This window comes from Chrysochloris asiatica, unplaced genomic scaffold (genome assembly GCF_000296735.1).
Source record: "Chrysochloris asiatica unplaced genomic scaffold, ChrAsi1.0 scaffold00126, whole genome shotgun sequence".
NCBI lineage: Eukaryota > Metazoa > Chordata > Mammalia > Afrosoricida > Chrysochloridae > Chrysochloris > Chrysochloris asiatica.
In genome coordinates, this window is record NW_006408644.1 from 7,200,606 (window position 1) to 7,218,853 (window position 18,248).

Here is an 18,248-nt window from a genome sequence, read left to right on the forward strand (position 1 = left end):
CAGTGGAGGGTAGGAGAAGCTTGATAGACAGAAAGAAGGAAGTCACCACATCCTTCTAGGTGATTGCAGTATCTTTGTTCTAGGACTTGGGCCCTATCATTTCCAAAGTGAATTTGAATTACCCTTATGAAATTAAAATAATATAAGGCTACAGATTAAAATGAACATCAAACCAATTAAAAGATTGCCTGAGAAGCCCTAGTGGTGCAATGTAGTTCAAACTTACCAGTCACGCCATGGGAGAAAGATGAGGCAGTCTGCTTCCATAAAGATTTACAGCCTCTGAACCCTATGGGACAGTTCTACTCTGTCTTATGTTGTTGTTGGTAAGTGCCATAGAGTCGGTTCTGACCCATAGCAACCCTGCATGGGGTTTCTGAGGAGCAGCTGGTGAGTTTGAACCACTGACCTTGCATTTCAAACCAACTTTGCAGTCCATCGCATTAACCCATAGGGGCACTATAAGTCAGAATTGATGGCAGTGGGTTAGATAGAATGAGTTAATTCTTACATTTGAGCACTGAATCTAGTTTTTGACTTTCCTCATAGAAGACAAATGGGTGAACATGTTGGATCTTTCAGTCTCAATTTTCATATAATACTAAGAAAACAAATTCATCTGAAGACACAAGCCTTTTTCTTGGCCCTGATTTCAAGGAGGCCATTTTTTCATGGGTCTTTATCCATGAGATATAGAAAAACTTAATACACAGTAATCTTCAAGTCTGGTTTGCCAATAAGAAAACTGAACATAGTTAATATAGTGTCTTTATTCAAAGCTCCAACAATTGAGCTTATGCAAGGGTAGAACTTAGACAACTTAGAGGGAATGTGTGGCTTACCTACTTCTCTCGTGTATCAAGTATTTCAAACAAGACTTTGGTACGCACAGGCTCACAGTCAATTCATGGTAGCACTTTCTGCTTGTGGCACATGTAGTATCTAAAGCACATGGATGGTTCTTTTATAAAATGCTACCAAATCTGACCCTTCAGACACTGGTCTGACTTGTATTCTCACTTGGAGAGAGGGCCAGCTTTCTTCTGCATGTAAGTGCTGGGCAGTGTCAGTGGTGTCCTCAAAATTATATTCAAAAAGGAGCTTTGAATTTGTTCAAGGGGATCTAACGTTTGTGGAAGAAGACAAGAACATGAACAGATGCTTGAAACCCTAAATGAACCCAGAAGCTTATATCTGCTTTATCTCTTTTAATCTGCACAACTGCACAACCATCCAATCAGGTAGTCACATTGTACAGATAAAAACATTGAGACTTAAAGCCACAGATAATAAGGTGAAATTGGATATAAACCCAAGTCTTGCTTCCAAAGTCCATGAACTTGGACAAGTGATTTACTTCTCTGAGACCCTGAAGAGCAGTATTATACTTTTTATATGAAAATTAAAAAGTAGTTAGAAAAAAACAAGGCAATTAAGCATAAAAATATAAGGTTTCTGTATCTTTGGCTGTCTCTGATATGGTTCTCCTTGCGTTAGATACCCTGAATCACCTCTAGATAGCCTCCCAGTTCACTGAGCTTGCCACTTGGTTCTCTCTTAGAGATGAGATGCCACACATTGCCATTCATCACTAGTGGCACCTACACGTGCACAAATGGGGTGCTTCTTGACTCCCGCTGTGACTACAGCTGTTCCAGTGGCTACCACCTGGAAGGTGACCGCAGCCGCATCTGCATGGAAGATGGGCAATGGAGTGGAGGCGAGCCTGTATGTGTAGGTAATTGCTGGTCCCTCCCAGTTTTCCTGCTGCAAAAATCTCTCCTGATGTGGATATCTACAAAGGATATAAAATTCTTACTATAGAAGTCAATCCTGTTCTCTATGAGAGTGATGTGCTGGGTATATGCTTAACAAAGGACTCAGCTCCCCTTCAACTAGACCTCCGTCCCCAGTTTCTTTGGACACCTTGAACTGAAAGTACACCTTTTACCTACCCAGTGTTGTGGTATTGCTTCCATGGGTCCCCTTGAGATAAGGTAGGGGAGCCCATGAGTCAACAGTTGATTTCTGGCCTTGGCAGACATAGATCCCCCCAAGATCCGTTGTCCCCATTCACGTGAGAAGATGGCAGAGCCAGAGAAGTTGACTGCTCGAGTATACTGGGACCCACCATTGGTAAAAGATTCTGCTGATGGTACGATCACCAGGTGAGTTCAAGTAACAGATGCCCCTATTCCTACCACCAACTTCTACAATTTCTCATGCTGCCCACACTGAGCTGCACATGATTAGGCCACAATGATGGTGTATCCCAGACCTTAATTCAAATAATCTTTCCTCAGCAGCTCTTTAAACCTATCCCATGCAGGGTGACACTTCGGGGCCCTGAGCCTGGCTCTCATTTTCCTGAAGGAGAGCATGTGATTCGTTACACTGCCTATGACAGAGCCTACAATCGAGCCAGCTGCAAGTTCATTGTGAAAGTCCAAGGTCAGAGTTCTTCCATTTCCACATTATTCATTATTCCTGCTCAGTCTACCATGACTTCCTAGATGCCCATCACAACCTTCTCCTCTCCATGCCTAACAACAGCCATGCCTCATTTATAGTGGGTGAGAACAAATAATCCCACCAAACAGGCTTATTCTCATGTGCATATTCACTTCTACAACACATGTGCATACACACATTTCAGAAATCTTGACTTTCCAACAAGACTTTCTCATTCTCCTTAATCTAGACAAAAATCACAAAGATCTTCTGCATCCATTTCATTTCTTGACTTTCTAATTTTCAAATCTAGTCAGCCTTCATTATGTCTTTCATCTCTGTTGACAATGGTGGTGTTGGCTGCCTGATTCTTTTTGTTTGGTGAATTGTTCAGTTTTGCTTATCTCATTATAAAAATAATCCATGCTCCTTGCTGAAAATCTGGAAAATTATGAAATATGTAAAGGAAACAAATTTGCACCCCACCATCCATAACCAATTTCTATTAACCGTTTAGTATTGTCCTTGTAGTGTTTTTTTCTATGCTTACTATATATGCTTACAAGTCCACCAAACAGGTGGACGTATATACTGTATATACTATCTTGTTGTTGTTAAATGGTGTTGAGTCAGTTCCAACTCATAGAGACCCTGTATAGGGATTCTGAGGAGCAGTAATTTTGGACCACCGGCCTTGTGGCAAGCAGTCCAGTGCTGATCCTACATCATCATGCCTTGATTTTCAATTTTCCTTATGACACAAGTAATGTTCCCATATTCTTAAAAAATTCTTCATAAATACTCAAGGGCAGCAAAATAGTCTGCTGTAAGGATATATCAGAATTTGCTTAACTCTTGTCTCACTGTTGGACATTTAAGCTGTTTCTGATTTAATTTTGATACTGTAAGTAATTATGTAAGGTGAACATTTTTATACAGGGAGTCCATAAAGTCTGGAAATAGATGACAACATTTTTGTTTTTTAAAGACTGATAAGTTCCTTTGACAGTATTATGTGTACTTACCTGTGTTTACAGACTTTATAAACACCTTTGTCTGAAAGATTTAATTCCTTAAGAAAAGTCTAACTCCAGCCCTGATCATTGGAAACCAAGAGAAGCCATTCATTCTGATCATTGTAGGTCCTTTGGTATATAAAGCCTAGCATGGGCACTCTCTTAGCCTTTCCTTCCAAATAGAGACACACTAACCTCTAACTTAAGTTCCTCCCTATTAGTGAGACGCTGCCCAACTCTGAAACCACCACAGCATGGCTACCTCTCCTGCACTTCAGCAGGGGATAACTATGGTGCCACCTGTGAATACTACTGTGATGGTGGTTATGAGCGCCAAGGGACCCCCTCCCGGGTCTGCCAGTCCAGCCGTCAGTGGTCAGGATCACCACCCATCTGTATTCGTGAGTAAATCAGGGAATGGGAAGAATGAGTATATTGATTGTGGTACTTTAGAGGATTTCCTTATGTTACACGGATTCAATAGCAATGTGGATGATGTGGGAATGGGAAGTTCTGAAATGTGTTTTATTTTAAGGAACAACGCTGCACCATAGAATACTCTTACCCCAAGAAGAAGTTTTAAAATCACCAGGTGTTCTTTTGAAATTTCCCCTAATGGAAGGGAGAAACTATCAGAGTTAACCTAAAAGTTCTCATCAATATGTCATTACCCATGCTTGGATGACTGTCCATCTGCTTCTGCCCCAGCTATGAAGATTAATGTTAATGTTAACTCAGCGGCTGGCCTTCTGGATCAATTCTTTGAGAAACGGCGACTCCTCATTATCTCAGCTCCTGATTCTTCCAACCGATATTATAAAATGCAGATCTCTATGCTACAGGTAAGATCCACTTCCCTAACAAGGGCTTAGCTCCCTTACACGCCCCTCCAATCCCATCCCATTAACCCCATACCTTTTCCAGATTAATTTCTCTCTGTCCCACAAACTGTTTTCTCAACCTTTTTGTGGATATCATTTGATCAATTTTATTGAAGACACATTTAGCACATTTTAAAGGCTGGTATGTTTTTACTGAAAAGGCAATGAGGACACTGGAGTAGTAAATGTGACTTACAGGGGGTTGGGTGAAGTATGGAAAGGGAATAGGGCCAAATAATCTGGATAGAATTGTGAGACAGGTATGATCAAATATAAATGTTGAAAATGAACTATGTTCATGTTTTCAAGGAATAATAGTATTAACAAATACACGGTGAGTGCTATGTAAGTACCATGTGCTGATCTATGTGCTTTAGACACATTAATTTATATAACCCTCATAATACCCTTTATGAATAGGATGCTTTTATCCCCATTTTATAGATGAGGAAAGTCACACATAGAGAAGTTAAGTGATTTTCCCAAGGTCACTATTTAGTAAATGGCAGCACCTAGAGCTAATAAGTGGCACCAGGATCAGAAGAGAAAAATGTTGTGATATCTTAAAGCAGAATGAAGTAGTTACTTGAGATTTTTTTAACACACTACTACATACCTAAGAGGAGTCCTGGTGTGGCACCATGGGTTAATGCACCAGACTGCAAAGCCATTTGAACTGCAAGGTCAGTGGTTCAACCTCACCAGCTGTTCCTTGGAAACCCTATACAGGGTTGCTATGGGCCAGAATTGACTCAATGGCACTTAACAACAACAACAACATACCTAAGAAGCCCTAGTGGTGCAATGGTTGTTAATTGAAAGGTCAGTGATTCTAACTCACTAGCAACTCCACAGGAGAAAAGACCTAATGATTTGCCTGGGAAACCCTTTGGAGTAGCTCTACTCTGTCATATATGGTTGATATGAGTCAGAATCAACTCAACAGCACAAAATAACAACTAGATATCCAGCCAAAGCCACTTATGGAGGAGAGAGAGATAGATACGGCAGCAAAAAGCATGATTATTGGGACTTATAAAACCAGACTAGGATGGTGAAGAGAACTGTGCTGACAAGGCTAGCTCTAGGGAACTGTAAGGGGCTAGATAGCTAGATGCCATGGATTGAATTATGACTCCCTAAAGGAACTTTTGGCTGAAAGCAGAGAATACCAGAAAGATGCTTACCTGTGCTTTATTGACTATGCAAAGGCTTTCAATTGTGTGGATCATGACAAGCTATGGATAACATTGCAAAGTATGAGTATTCCTAAACACTTAATTGTGCTCATGAGGAATCTGTGCATGGACCAAGAGGCAGTTGTTCGAACAGGACATGGGAACACCGAATGGTATAAAATTAAGAAAGGTGTGCGATAGGGTTGTATTATTTCACCTTATTCAACCTGTATGCTGAGCAAATAATCCGAGAAGCTGGGTTATGGTGAAGAAAAATGTGACATAAGGATTAGAGGAAGACTCATTAACAACCTGCGATATGTAGATGATACAACCTTGCTTGCTGAAAGTGAAGATGACTTAAAATATTTACTGATGAAGATCAAAGACCATAGCCTTCAGTATGGATTGCATCTCAATGAAAAGAAAGCAAAAATCCTCACCACTGGACCAATAAACAACATTCTTATCAACAGAGAAAAGACTGAAGTTGTCAAGGACTTCATTCTTCTTGGATCAACTATCAACACTCACAGAAGCAGCAGCAAGAAATCAGACGATGTATTGCATTAGGCAAATCTGCTTCACAAGACCGTTTTAAAGTGTTGAAGAGCAAAGATGTCAGCTTGAGGACTAAGGTGTGCCTGACCCAAGCCATGGTATTTTCAATAACCTCATATGCATGTGAAAGCTGGACAATGAATAAGGAAGACCATAGAAGAATTGATGTTTTTGAGTTGTGGTGTTGGAGGAGAATATTGAAAGTGCCATGGGCTGTCAAAAGAACCAACAGATCTGTGTTGGAAGAAGTGAAGCCAGAGTGTTCTTTGGCAGCCAGGATTGACAAACTTCATCTCTCATACTTCGGACATATTGTCAGGAGGGACCAGTCACTGGAAAAAGACCCCCAGCGAGATGGATTGACAAAATAGCGGCATCAATGGACTCAAGTGTGGCAACAATTGTGAGGTTATCCCAGGACCGGGCAGTGTTTCATTCTGTTGTACATAGGGTCGCTATGAATCAGTACTGAATCAATGGCACCTAACAACAAAGGAACTCTGGTAATGTAGTGGTACGAGTTGGGCTGCTAACCTCGAGGTCAGCAGTTCAAAACTACCCGCTGGTTCACAAGAGAAAGATGAGGCTTTCTGCTCCTGTAAAGATTTATAACATCAGAAACCCTATCAGGGTTGCTATGAGTCAGAACCGACTCCACAGTACATAACTCCACCAAAGCAAGGGTGGAGTACTGGTAAGGCACTGCAGGATAAGTTCTCGACCACAATGTCAGGTTGAACTGCAGAATTGGCAGTTCAAACTCACCAACCAATTCTTGGAAACCCAGTACAGGATCACTAAGAGTTGGAACTGACTCAATGGCACTTAACAAAACAACAAAGCAGGAGTGGGAAACGTCTGGCCTACAAGCCATGTAAGGCCCTTGAAATCATTTAGTATTGCCCTGCCAAGGCAACCACAGTTCAAGCCATCACATTAAGGGTGAGTTAATTAAATGTTTGACCAAATATTGCAGGCTAATTTTTAATCGGATAATTTTGTATGGCCTACTAATTATGTTATAAATTTTGGTAGAAAAAAGGTTTCCTACCCCTGTCCTAAAGTATGTGTCAACTTTGCTGGATCATGGTTCTCAGAGGTCTGACAGTTATGTATTGATGTTATCACCCTCCATGACATGATCATCCAATCAGTAAAGGGATTGGGTGGGATGCAACACCCTTACACAGGTTATAGTCCTGATCCAATGTAAGGGGAATTTCTTTGGTATGTGGACTGCATCACCTTTATTTTCCAAGATTTAAAAGGAAAGAGAAGCCTACAGAGAAACAGGGACATACTATCACAAAGAAAGAGGAGCCAGGAATAGAGTACATCCTTTGAACCCAGGGTCCCTGCACCGAGAACCTCCTAGACCCAGAGACAGATTGATGCCAAGACACATGTAAATCTCCAAGGAAGGTCATGTCCACAGATGTTGAAAGGAGACAAGGACCTTCTTCCAGAGCCAACAGAGAGAAAGCCCTCCCTAGAACTGGCAGCCTGAGTTTGGACTTTAGCCTCCTACACTGTGAGAGAATAAATGTCTGTTAGTTAAAACTATCAGCTTTAAGTATTTCTGTTACTGCAGCACTTGATAACAAAGACAGAATTTGGTACCACAAGTGAGGTCCTAACAGATAGATACCTAAAATGTGGAAGTGGTTTTGGAATCAGGTAATACATAGAGGCTTGACGAGTTTTAAGGTGCTTAATAGCAAAAATATAGATTACTCTGAGACTATTGGTGGAATCATGGATATTAAAAGCAATTCTGGTGAGGGCTCAGAAGGAATTGAGAAGAGTTGTAACACCAGAGACTGTGCATACAGCGAGAAGCAGCGGCAGAGAAACAGCAGTAGCAGTAGCAGTAACAGAAAACCAGTGCAAGATGGTACAAAGCAAGAAAGTATCTTAGGGCTTACTGGTGGAGTCGGGTACCCCCAGGCACTTATTGGTACTGCTAAAACGATATGTCCACCATTTGTCTGTCAGTTATGGACAATGCTTAGGAGAATGAGTATTCCAGAACACTTAATTGTACTCCAGAACACAATTATAAGAAACCTGTACAAAGATGAAGAGGCAATCATTGAAAAAGAACAAGGGGGCACTGAATGGTTTAAAATCAGGAAAGGAGCACCAGGGATGTATTATTTCACGATACTTATTCAATCTATATGCTGAGCAAATGCTCTGTAAAGCTGAATGTAGCATCAGGATTGGAAGAAGACTTGTTAACAACCTGCAATATGCATATGATACACCTGAAAGTGAAGAGGACTTAAAATACGTACTGATGAAGATCAAAGATCACAACCTACATTATGGGTTGCATCTTAATGTAAAGAAAACACAAATCCTCACCACTGGACCAATAAATAACATCATGATAAATGGAGAAAAGATTGAAGTTGTCAAAGACTTCATTTTGCTTGGATCCACTACCAACAGTCATGGAAGCAGCAGTCAAGAAATCAAACAATATGTTGCATTAGGCAAATCTGTTGCACAAGACCTATTTAAAGTCTTCAAGAGCAAAGATGTCAGGACTAAGATGCACCTGACCCAAGCCATGGTATTTTCAATAGCTTCATATGCATGTGACAGTTGGACAAAGAATAAGGAAGACTATAAAGAATTGAGTTATGCATTTGGTATTGGAGGGGAATATCAAAAGTATGATGGACTGCTAGAAGAACAAGCAAATCTGTGTTGGAAGAAGTACAGCCAGAATGCTTCTTATAAGCCAGGATGACCAGAATTCTACTCTCATACTTCGGACTTATTAACAAAAGGGGCCAGTCCCGAGAAAGACATCATGCTTGGTAAAGTGGAGAGTCAGAGGAAAAGAGGAAGACCCCCAATGACATGGATTGGCATAGTAGCAGCAGCAATGGGCTCAAGCTTAAACAATTGTGAGGATTGCACAGGACCTGGCAGTATTTCATTCTGATGTGCATAAAGCTGCTACAGACTTGGATTTGATTAAAGATTGCGGGGATGAAAGTGCCTTGCATTGGGCAAGGACATTAAGGAGTCCTGGTGTGCACTGGACCTCAAGGTTGGTTTGAACCACAGTGTCAGTGGTTCAAACCCTCCTTGGAAACCCTATACAGGGTCACTATGAGTCAGAACCAACTCCAAGGCGCTTAACAACAATAACAATAAGGGGCAGACAAATACAATAGCTCAGCCTGAACAATAAGCAAGAACAAGAATGAACCAGCCAGTGAGGACAGTGACTCCAGAGGTCAGTACTAGAGGAGGAGCCAAAAGATTAAACAGGGGTGGGGTACAGGGATTGTCCAAAGTTCCTTAAACATTGGTCAAGGTAATTGGATAATAGTATACTCTATCAGATACGGCAAGATAGTCAGGGCAGGGTCACAGGTGTGCTGTCATTGTAGGGAGGCAGAAAAAGGCAATGAAACGAGCACTTGGCACTATTTTTTAAGAAATTCTGGAGATTGAGAGAAGGTCCTGGTGATGTAGCCTAGTGGTAAGTAGCATACAAGGGCAGACAGCCTCAGACCTCAGTTTGAATCTTGGTTTATCATCTTACTGTCATGCAAACTTGGGTAAGTTATTTCCTCCTCTATAGAACAAGGATAATACCAATTAGCTTGTTAGTGGTGTTGTGAGGATTAAATTAGATGATGTGTACTACACATTGTTGTTAAGTGGCGTTGAGTCAGTTCCGACTGATAGTAACCATGTGTAGGGTTTCCAAGGAGTGGCTGGTGGGTTTGACCTTGTGGTTAGCAGTCTAGTGCTTATCCTACAGATCCGCCTCATAGGGATCCTGTATAGGGTTTCCAAGATTTTAATCTTCATGGGAGCAGAAAGCTTCATCTTTCTCCTGTAGAGTGGCTGGCAGGCTCAAACCACAGACCTGGTGGTTTGCAGTCCAGTGCTTATCGTATGGAGCCACTGTGCTCTCAGGTATGTATGTTCAACGTATAATAAAATCATTGCCATCGAGTTGATTCCAACTCATAGTGATCCTATAGGACAAACTAGAAATGTCCAGTAGAGTTTCCAAGTCTTTACAGAAACAGACTGCCACATTTTTCTCCTGTGGTACAGGTGGTGGGTTTGAACCTTGACCTTTCAATTAGCATGCTAGTGTTTAACCACTGACTGCACCATTGGGGCTCGATCCTACGTATAATTATTGTTGTTAAGTGCCGTGGTGGAGTAGGTTCTGACTCATAGCAACCCTCAATAGAGTTTCCAAGGAATGACTGGTAGGTTTGAACTGCTGACCTAGCTGTTCAGATTGACCTTGTGGTCCAGTGCCTATCCTATAGTACCACACCGTGATGTCATTATTATTATATCAGAATAGCCATTTATTAAGAACCTCTGTAATTTGAAACCTTTGCTTAAGCAATGACAGATTATGTTTCTGCAATTTATCAATTATATTTCTCTACTGCACATGGTATAATTATTTTGTATACTTCAGTAGCATGAAAAAAACACTGTTGTGGCAAGTACTTACGAAATGACAGAGGGAAAAGGTTTTAGGTTGCATAGTGTGGTCTTTAGGGGAGAAGCCCCCTTTCCCCCACTTCCTTATGTGGTTCCAGGAGGAATCAGTTAAGTAGCCTTAGGTTGGAGTGTGAGGACCTGTTTGATAAAACATTCTCTCCTGCTCCCAGCAATCCACCTGTGGGCTAGACCTGCGTCATGTGACCATCATCGAGCTGGTGGGGCAGCCACCTCAGGAGGTGGGGCGAATCCGGGAGCAGCAGCTGTCAGCCAACATCATTGAGGAGCTCAGGTCAGTCTGGGAAGCTGCAGGGAAGGAGTGAGCAGAAATCCCAGACAGGAGACTGGTAAAGACAGGACTGTAGGAAAATCAACAAACACTATTCTCCTGGGGTATTTCTTTAATTTTTGAACTCTTAAGTGAGACCAGAGTCTTAACTTTGACAGGACATCAGAATCAAATGGGGAGAGGGGGAGAGGAATTAAAATGAAGATTACCTGGCCCCACCCTAACCACCTCAGGAATGTGCTTTTATAAAAGCACCTCAGGTGATTCCAAAGCATTGGCAGGGTTGAGACACACTTAGACTCAAGTGTGACTCTGATTAACCTCTGACCCTTCTGCCGCTGTTTCCTTCCTTTGCCTTCAATCTCCAAAGGAGTAAAATGTACTTTTAGGCCCTGAAGCCTGAATCACACTCTTTAGCCCCTACAGGCAGAGACAATAGGTGACGACAGGTGGTGGAAGTTGACTTTTCTCCTTATCTACCTGTTATCACTCTTCCAATGCCTCCACATAAATCCAAGGCCAATAAAGTCATTACTGCTCTCTGTTCTATAATCTAGGGATTAGTCTCAGTGGAGGAGTCCTGGTGTGGCGCTGTGGGTTAATGCGCCAGATTGCAAAGCCTTTGAACTGCAACGTCGGTGGTTCAAAGTCACTACCTGCTCCTTGGAAACCCTATACAGGGTCGCTATGGGTTGGAATCGACTTGATGGCACTGAACAAGTCTCAGTAGAGACCTCAGAAAGACTGAGTCCCAGTTAAAGGAGAGACTAGGAGACTGCACAGTTGCAGTTATAGATAGAAGAGTTAACCAGGTGATGTTGATCCACCTCAGGGCTGCCATGTATGGCTTTGCAAATTAGGACCAACCTAAAGAAGAGCTCTTACGAATGTGGCTGTGACCCGCAAGGTCAGCAGTTCAAAACTACCAGCTGCTCCACGAGAGAAAGATGAGGCTTTCTGCTCCCGTAAAAAATTTCCAGCCTTGGAAACCTTGTTCAGGGTCGCTATGGGTCGGAACCGACTCCACGGCACTTTCACAACAACAATAATTACGAATCAGGCTGCTTACCTTTCACAACAACAATAATTACGAATCAGTCAGAAGTTTGAAACTACCAGCTGTTCTTTGGGGAGAAAGATGAGGCTTTCTGGTCCCGTAAAGATTTACAGCCTTGGAAACCCTGTACAGGGTTGCTATAAGTCAGAACCGACTCCACGGCACATAACCACCACCACCAATTTTTTAGAAAATACTAGTTATATCATAGTCTGCAGTTATATCAGTCTCCCCTAGAAATTGCTCAGTATAGCCTAAGGAGCTTTATGGGATAGTCCTGTCCAAGGGGAAGTGTATTCAGATAATAACAAAGCTGCTCCAGCTAGGGTAAGGAAGAGCTGCTTAGCTACTTACACAAGGGCAACAAGACTAGGGGTCTGAGCAGAGAAAAGCAAAAGGGTTTGAGTTAGGTAGTAGAGGGGGTGAAGGCAAGGAATTGGCCTGAGTAGGAATTAGTCCAACAACTGAATTATGAAGGATCAGAAAATAGTAGGACCTGGTGGGTTGGATGTCCAGACAAGGTCTCACTCCTCTCTGTGCTGCTCTCTCTAGGCAATTTCAGCACCTGACCCGCTCCTACTTCAACATGGTATTGATTGACAAGCAGGGTGTAGACCGTGAACGCTACATGGAACCTGTCACTCCTGAGGAAATATTCACCTTTGTTGATGACTACTTATTGAGCAATCAGGAGCTGGCCCAACGCAGGGAACAAAGGGATGTATGCGAGTGAACCTAAGCCAGGGCATGGAGAGATCAAGGGAAAAGATACGCTAGTTGGTTGAAACTGGGGCCTAATAAAAAGGAGGAAATGGTTTCCCACAGTTATAGGAACCGGACTCTGAGCAGGGTGAAGTTCACCAACCCTGGGACATTTTCAGGCACCTTTTAAGATTGTGTGGTAATTTCCTTGAAACAGATCTCCATTTCAGGTAGCACTGGAGGAACATAAGAAGCTAGGTAAGGACTGAGGGAAGGTCCTTGGCCCTGGGTTAGGGGTAGAAGGTCCTCCTTTCCTAATCTGGGCCTGCTCTCCAAAGTCTATCAGATGATTAACAAAAAAAATCAGGGTTTTTAATTGGTTCATTCTGGTTCGACAAACTCCCACCTGTTGCTGAGAGTGTGCATTTCCACCCCAGATAACACTGAATGAGAATCTACATTTTAGCAAGATATATATGAATCACCTGGGGGTCTTGTTAAAATGTAGATTCTGATTCAGTATATCTGGTGTGGAAAGGCAAACTCTCTCAGCAAGAGGGTCGAACTGGAATGAACTGGTTGGAAGCCTTGATAAATTCAACATTCGTTCACCAATCAGCTGTATTTTAAACGGATCTCCCAAGTGGCACACTGGTCACACTTGGCTGCTAACTAAAAGGTCAGTGGTTCAAACCCACCAATCATTCTGTGAGAGAAAGGATCTAGCAACCTGGTACCATAAAGTTTATTGCCTTGGAAACCATATGGGGTAGTTTTACTCTATCCTTATGGCACTGTGGGCTAATGCGTCAGACTGCAAAGTCATTTGAACTGCAAGGTCAGTGGTTCAAGCTCACCAGCTGCTCCTCGGAAACCCTATACAGGGTCGCTATGGGTCGGAATCAACTTGACGGCACTTAACAACAACGACAGGGTCACAGAGTTGGAATCAACTCAATGGCAATGGATTTAATGGCTTTACTCTGAGATGACAGCAGAGGGCAGCACCATCACACTAGACAAACAGGAGAGTTATTGTTGTTAAGTGCCTTGGAGTCGGTTCCAACCCACAGTGACCCTGTATAGGGTTTCTGAGGAGCCTCTGGTGAGCTTGAACCACTGACCTTGCAGTTCAAATAGCTTCACAGTCTGGTGCATTAACCCACAGCGCCACACCAGGACTCCAAACAGGAGAGTAAGCAAGTGTAATTGGATTTTCCTTTTATCATGGGGAGTGAAGGATAGCTACAAACCGTGAACCTGTTTATCATTTCCCCTTCTAGGTTATTAGATCACAAATGTTATATTAACCACTTCTTCATCGAAAACTAAGAAAATGTTACAATGGAAGGGAGCTTGGGAAGAAAAATCAGGCCAGAACATGTTCTCTTCTGGCCCTTCCAGCTGGCTCCTGGTCAAGGACCCTTTCTTACTGAAGTGTCCAGTTTCTGTAACAAAAAGGAAAAAATGCTGTCCCTTCCTCAGAGAGGCACCGCAGCCCCATGATCTAGGAAACCTCAAAACCACACTGTACACCTCTGTAAAACTAGTGAGGAAAAACTGATTCACCCTCATGTATTAACTTACTCAGATATCTATCTTTTAGAAGATGAGCACCGAGTAGGTAGGCGCTACAGCAGCACAAAGTCAAACCTTTAGAGTCATTTCTGAAGGAAATTTGAGGATGGGCACAGTGAAGCCACACACAGGTATCATAGTCTGTGTGACTGGCACAACTCCTCCCCTAAGAGTTATTCAGTACAGCCTACATAGTTGACTGTGATAGTTCTGTTGAAGGGTACTTATAAAGGAAGTACATGCAAATAATAACAAAGCTTCCAACTTCAGCCCCATTCGATGGTGTCAGTATTTGCAAAAAAGGCATTCTTTTTTTAAAATGTTTTATTGTGAATTAATTATGTGATTGTTTACTTGGGAGAACATTAGTTTTACATTCATCCTATCATATATCGTTTCATTGCCATGGTTACAATTCCTTCCCCGTATCATCAACCAACCAAAGGGTACATCCTACAAGCCTGCCTCCCCACCCCCACCCCCCAATAAAAAGGCATTCTTGCCCTTGTTGCTGTAAAACTTCTTTTATGTATTCGTGGAACTCAGTGTCATAGTTATACTCTGTTTATCCAGGGGGCACCAGTAGAAAACTAATTAAAGGGAAGAGGGAAGCAGGGTGAGTGAAGAAGCAGAGATAATGTTCACTGTGTGCTGGGCTCCATTTTAAACAGTTTATATTGACTCTGAGAGTCCTGGCGTAGTGCCGTGGGCTAATGCATCAAACTGCAAAGTCATTTGAACTGCAAGGTCGGTGGTTCAAGCTCACCAGCTGCTCCTTGGAAACCCTATACAGGGTCACTATGGGTCAGAATTGACTTGACGGCACTTAACAACAACAACAACATATTGAATCTGAAATCATCACAAGAGTCCTATCCTATTATTAGTCCCATTTTACAGAGGAGGAAATTGGAAGCACAGAGAGGTTAGGCAATTTGCCCAAGATTAGGCAGCTAGCAAGTGACAGGGTCTGGATTTCAACACCAGCAGCCTGGCTCCAGAGTCAACATTCTTAAGCATTTATGCTATCCTGCCGCTATTTTTTTCTACTTTTCATTTAAAGAGAGCTAAAAGTTCAAAACAAGAAGGTTTCATCATCTATAATTCTACTCAGACACGAGACTTGGTATGGGCCTACAGGGAAAGAGGAAAATCAAAGGCTCTCAACTCATAAAAATTCACTCTCCAAAGCAGAGTGATGAGACATAAATCATGAGCTCAGACTATATGGGGCTGACAGTGAGTCTGAGGGAAGCTGTTCTCATGGGAGTTTTAGGGAAATTTGATTTTTAAAATGCAAACTAAAAAGTTGGGCTGTTTCTGGCTAGAATTGGACATGGAAGAAATTATCAGACTTGAAGCCAAAGGTCCCTTCTCCTTCTCCCCTCTAGGGACATACAGAAGCTATTGAAAAGCAGGAGGCAAATTATGGGCAGAAGGCAAAATACAATGAGTTAATGTATAAAGTCTCTGGTCAGACAGGGTCTGTGGTTCCAAAGGCAAAGATTGTACACCGAACGAGATGGATGTCGGAATGCTCTTCCTTGTCTTTATTACTAACACTTCAAATAGCAAGTAAGTCAAAGGCCCAAATGATAACAGTGAAGAGGTCCATGACCTCCTGAACAGAATTCCCACCTGGGATTGGCTGACTCTGTAAATGTGTCTCTAGCTTAAAAAATGGAGTTTTGTTTCTCGTTTTGAGTAGTCAAGGCAAATATTCATCTTACTTTCTTTAGAAAAAAGTTTTATTGTGACCTCCTTTGGTAGTTCTTTTCAGATATGATTAAAACTGTCTCCCAAAGTAGGGGAAATGGATAGAAGCAGAATCAGGCTCAGTCAGACCCATCAGGGTTAGACCGACCCCAACTCCCTATATATGTCTTTCTCTGTACCTCTCTGCCCAATCCCAGCCCCTAACCCTCACAAGCACACACATACACACAAACATAAAAACTATATAGTTAAAAAGCTGGCTACATAATATCCAAGCATTCTGACTGTCCAATTTTGTAAATTAACTTTAATGTTCATTCTAGAGGACGAGGCATCCATTCCTTTTAGCCTTTGCCTGTAACACACACATCATTCTCACAGGAGGCAAAATGGTGTACTAGTCAGACAATGGCTCAGATTCCAACTTTGGTGCATGATAGCGGGCTTCAGTTTCCTCTTTGGTAATGTGTATTTCCTATTTCATGTGGTGTTTGGAGAATTTACAGAGCTAACTTATTAATTGCCTAATACACAGTCCTGTTCAAAAAAAAAAAAAAAGGCATTTAATATTTGTGAATGCCCCTTTTTACCAGAGGTCAAAAATCACTTGGGCTTTACCTAGATACCCAGAGCCTGATTTTTTCGATGGTTACTTAGCACCTGTGTTATTTGTGTATTAAACCTAAACAATGGTAGAAGAAGTAAAGGAGTTAAGTCCCCATCTCTTAAGGAAACAGAGGAATACAAAGAGAGGGGCTTATAGTAGAGAATGTCTTCCCTCATCTCTCTTGTGGATATTTCTTCAGTTCAGGAGGTTCTACAAAGTCAAAATTGGGGTTTCCTTGGTACTTCAGAGACAGAAAAGTGATACCACGGTTCTCCATGGATCAGATCTCAGCAAAGGTATCACACAGCAGTATGGGAAAAGGGTAAATTTTCTTCAAATCAGCAGAGGATAGTTAGGGAAGGGCATTTGTCAGGTTACTTTGGTTTTCATCCATTCAGCTTGAAGAGCAACAACAGTAAGTCAGAAAATCAGAGACAACGCATCTATAGAACTAAAAAATGCAAACACTTGACAAGTGAAAAAACTTTATTGAAGCACACACATACAGTTCAGGGGATAGAAAACAAAAAATAAGTTACAGCCCAGGATTCCAAGATGTGACTTTCGTTATAATCCACACCAAAAAAAAAACCTTTAAAAAAATTCCTCCATTCACATATAATAGACACCCCACCATCATTTACTATCAATCCAGTGGCCTTGTAGACTCCGTTCACAGACAACTTTGTATGATACTCATGTAAGGATTGAAAAGGTCAGTTTAAACACTGAGAATCAGAAAATGAGCCTCAGACCACAAGACCCGTCTTAGAAAAACCTCAACATGCCACAAGCATGCTATATCAAAGTCAATTTTAGGAAGCAATTGAAGCACTAGGAACAGATACCGCTTCAAGAAAGAAGTCAGAAGAGCTGGGAGGTTTTCTGTACATGTTGTCTTGGAACACCAGATCACTTTATACAATTAGTTGGCTGTTTTGGCTAATACCGTGGTATGTGGACCATGTTCTTGTGTGGTAATGCACCCCAGAAACAAACACTAAAATGCAGTATGTAAGAGTGAAGATTTATAACTTCTCGTTAAATAAATGAGCTTTTAGACAGCTGCTGTATCAGTTAAAATATAGAGAATTCAGCATATGCTGTGAGGCACTTACCCTCAGTCACAGTTAAAAGGCCATTATTGAGTTAAAGTGTTTTGTTTTTATTTTACAGGTGGATCTATTATAAGGTTCCCCCAAAGGTGTAGAAAAGCTGGACTTTACTTAGCATTTGAAACAATATCAGACCCAAGCAAGGTGGTAACTTCTTAAAAAGAAAAATCTTAAAAACAAGTTTCTGAAATGTATCAAGGTAGAAAATCAGTTTTTAAAAATGAGTTAAAAACAAACTGGAGAGATACTCATCTCCCTCCCATATTCTCTTATCTCTAGCAACTCAACCTTGCTTCCCAGAGTCTTGACCTCAGGTCAGGCACACCTGTAAACAGACCAGTGCTAATGCCAAAGGCAGGCAGGGTTTCCTGGGAAAGTAGGAGCAAGGATAACAAGAGAAAAGATAAAAAGTTGTTTTAAGAGATTTAAAAAGAAGTTAATTACACTTCATAAATATAAAGACAGGACAGACTGAAAATACACTGGATTATACACACACACACACACACACACACAATCCTGAAGTGACCCTTAACCTGTTTTTAAAAAGGAATAACTCTGCAGCACGCTAGCATAAGGGGTTTTGTAGAAATACATGTT

The 18,248-nt window shown here is 41.7% G+C and overlaps 1 protein-coding gene across 1 annotated transcript in view; it reads left to right on the top strand.

Annotated features, from left to right (window-relative positions):
* SRPX2 (sushi-repeat containing protein, X-linked 2) overlaps positions 1 to 12,663 on the top strand; it is a 37,185-nt gene extending 24,522 nt beyond the window's left edge. Inside the window, exons 4-10 of the mRNA XM_006869092.1 lie at positions 1,562 to 1,738; positions 2,042 to 2,168; positions 2,330 to 2,451; positions 3,689 to 3,868; positions 4,176 to 4,309; positions 10,755 to 10,876; positions 12,483 to 12,663. Of these exons, the coding sequence (XP_006869154.1) occupies positions 1,562 to 1,738; positions 2,042 to 2,168; positions 2,330 to 2,451; positions 3,689 to 3,868; positions 4,176 to 4,309; positions 10,755 to 10,876; positions 12,483 to 12,663 (1,043 nt within the window). The remainder of the gene's footprint in view (positions 1 to 1,561; positions 1,739 to 2,041; positions 2,169 to 2,329; positions 2,452 to 3,688; positions 3,869 to 4,175; positions 4,310 to 10,754; positions 10,877 to 12,482) is intronic.
* The last annotated feature ends 5,585 nt before the right edge of the window (positions 12,664 to 18,248 follow it).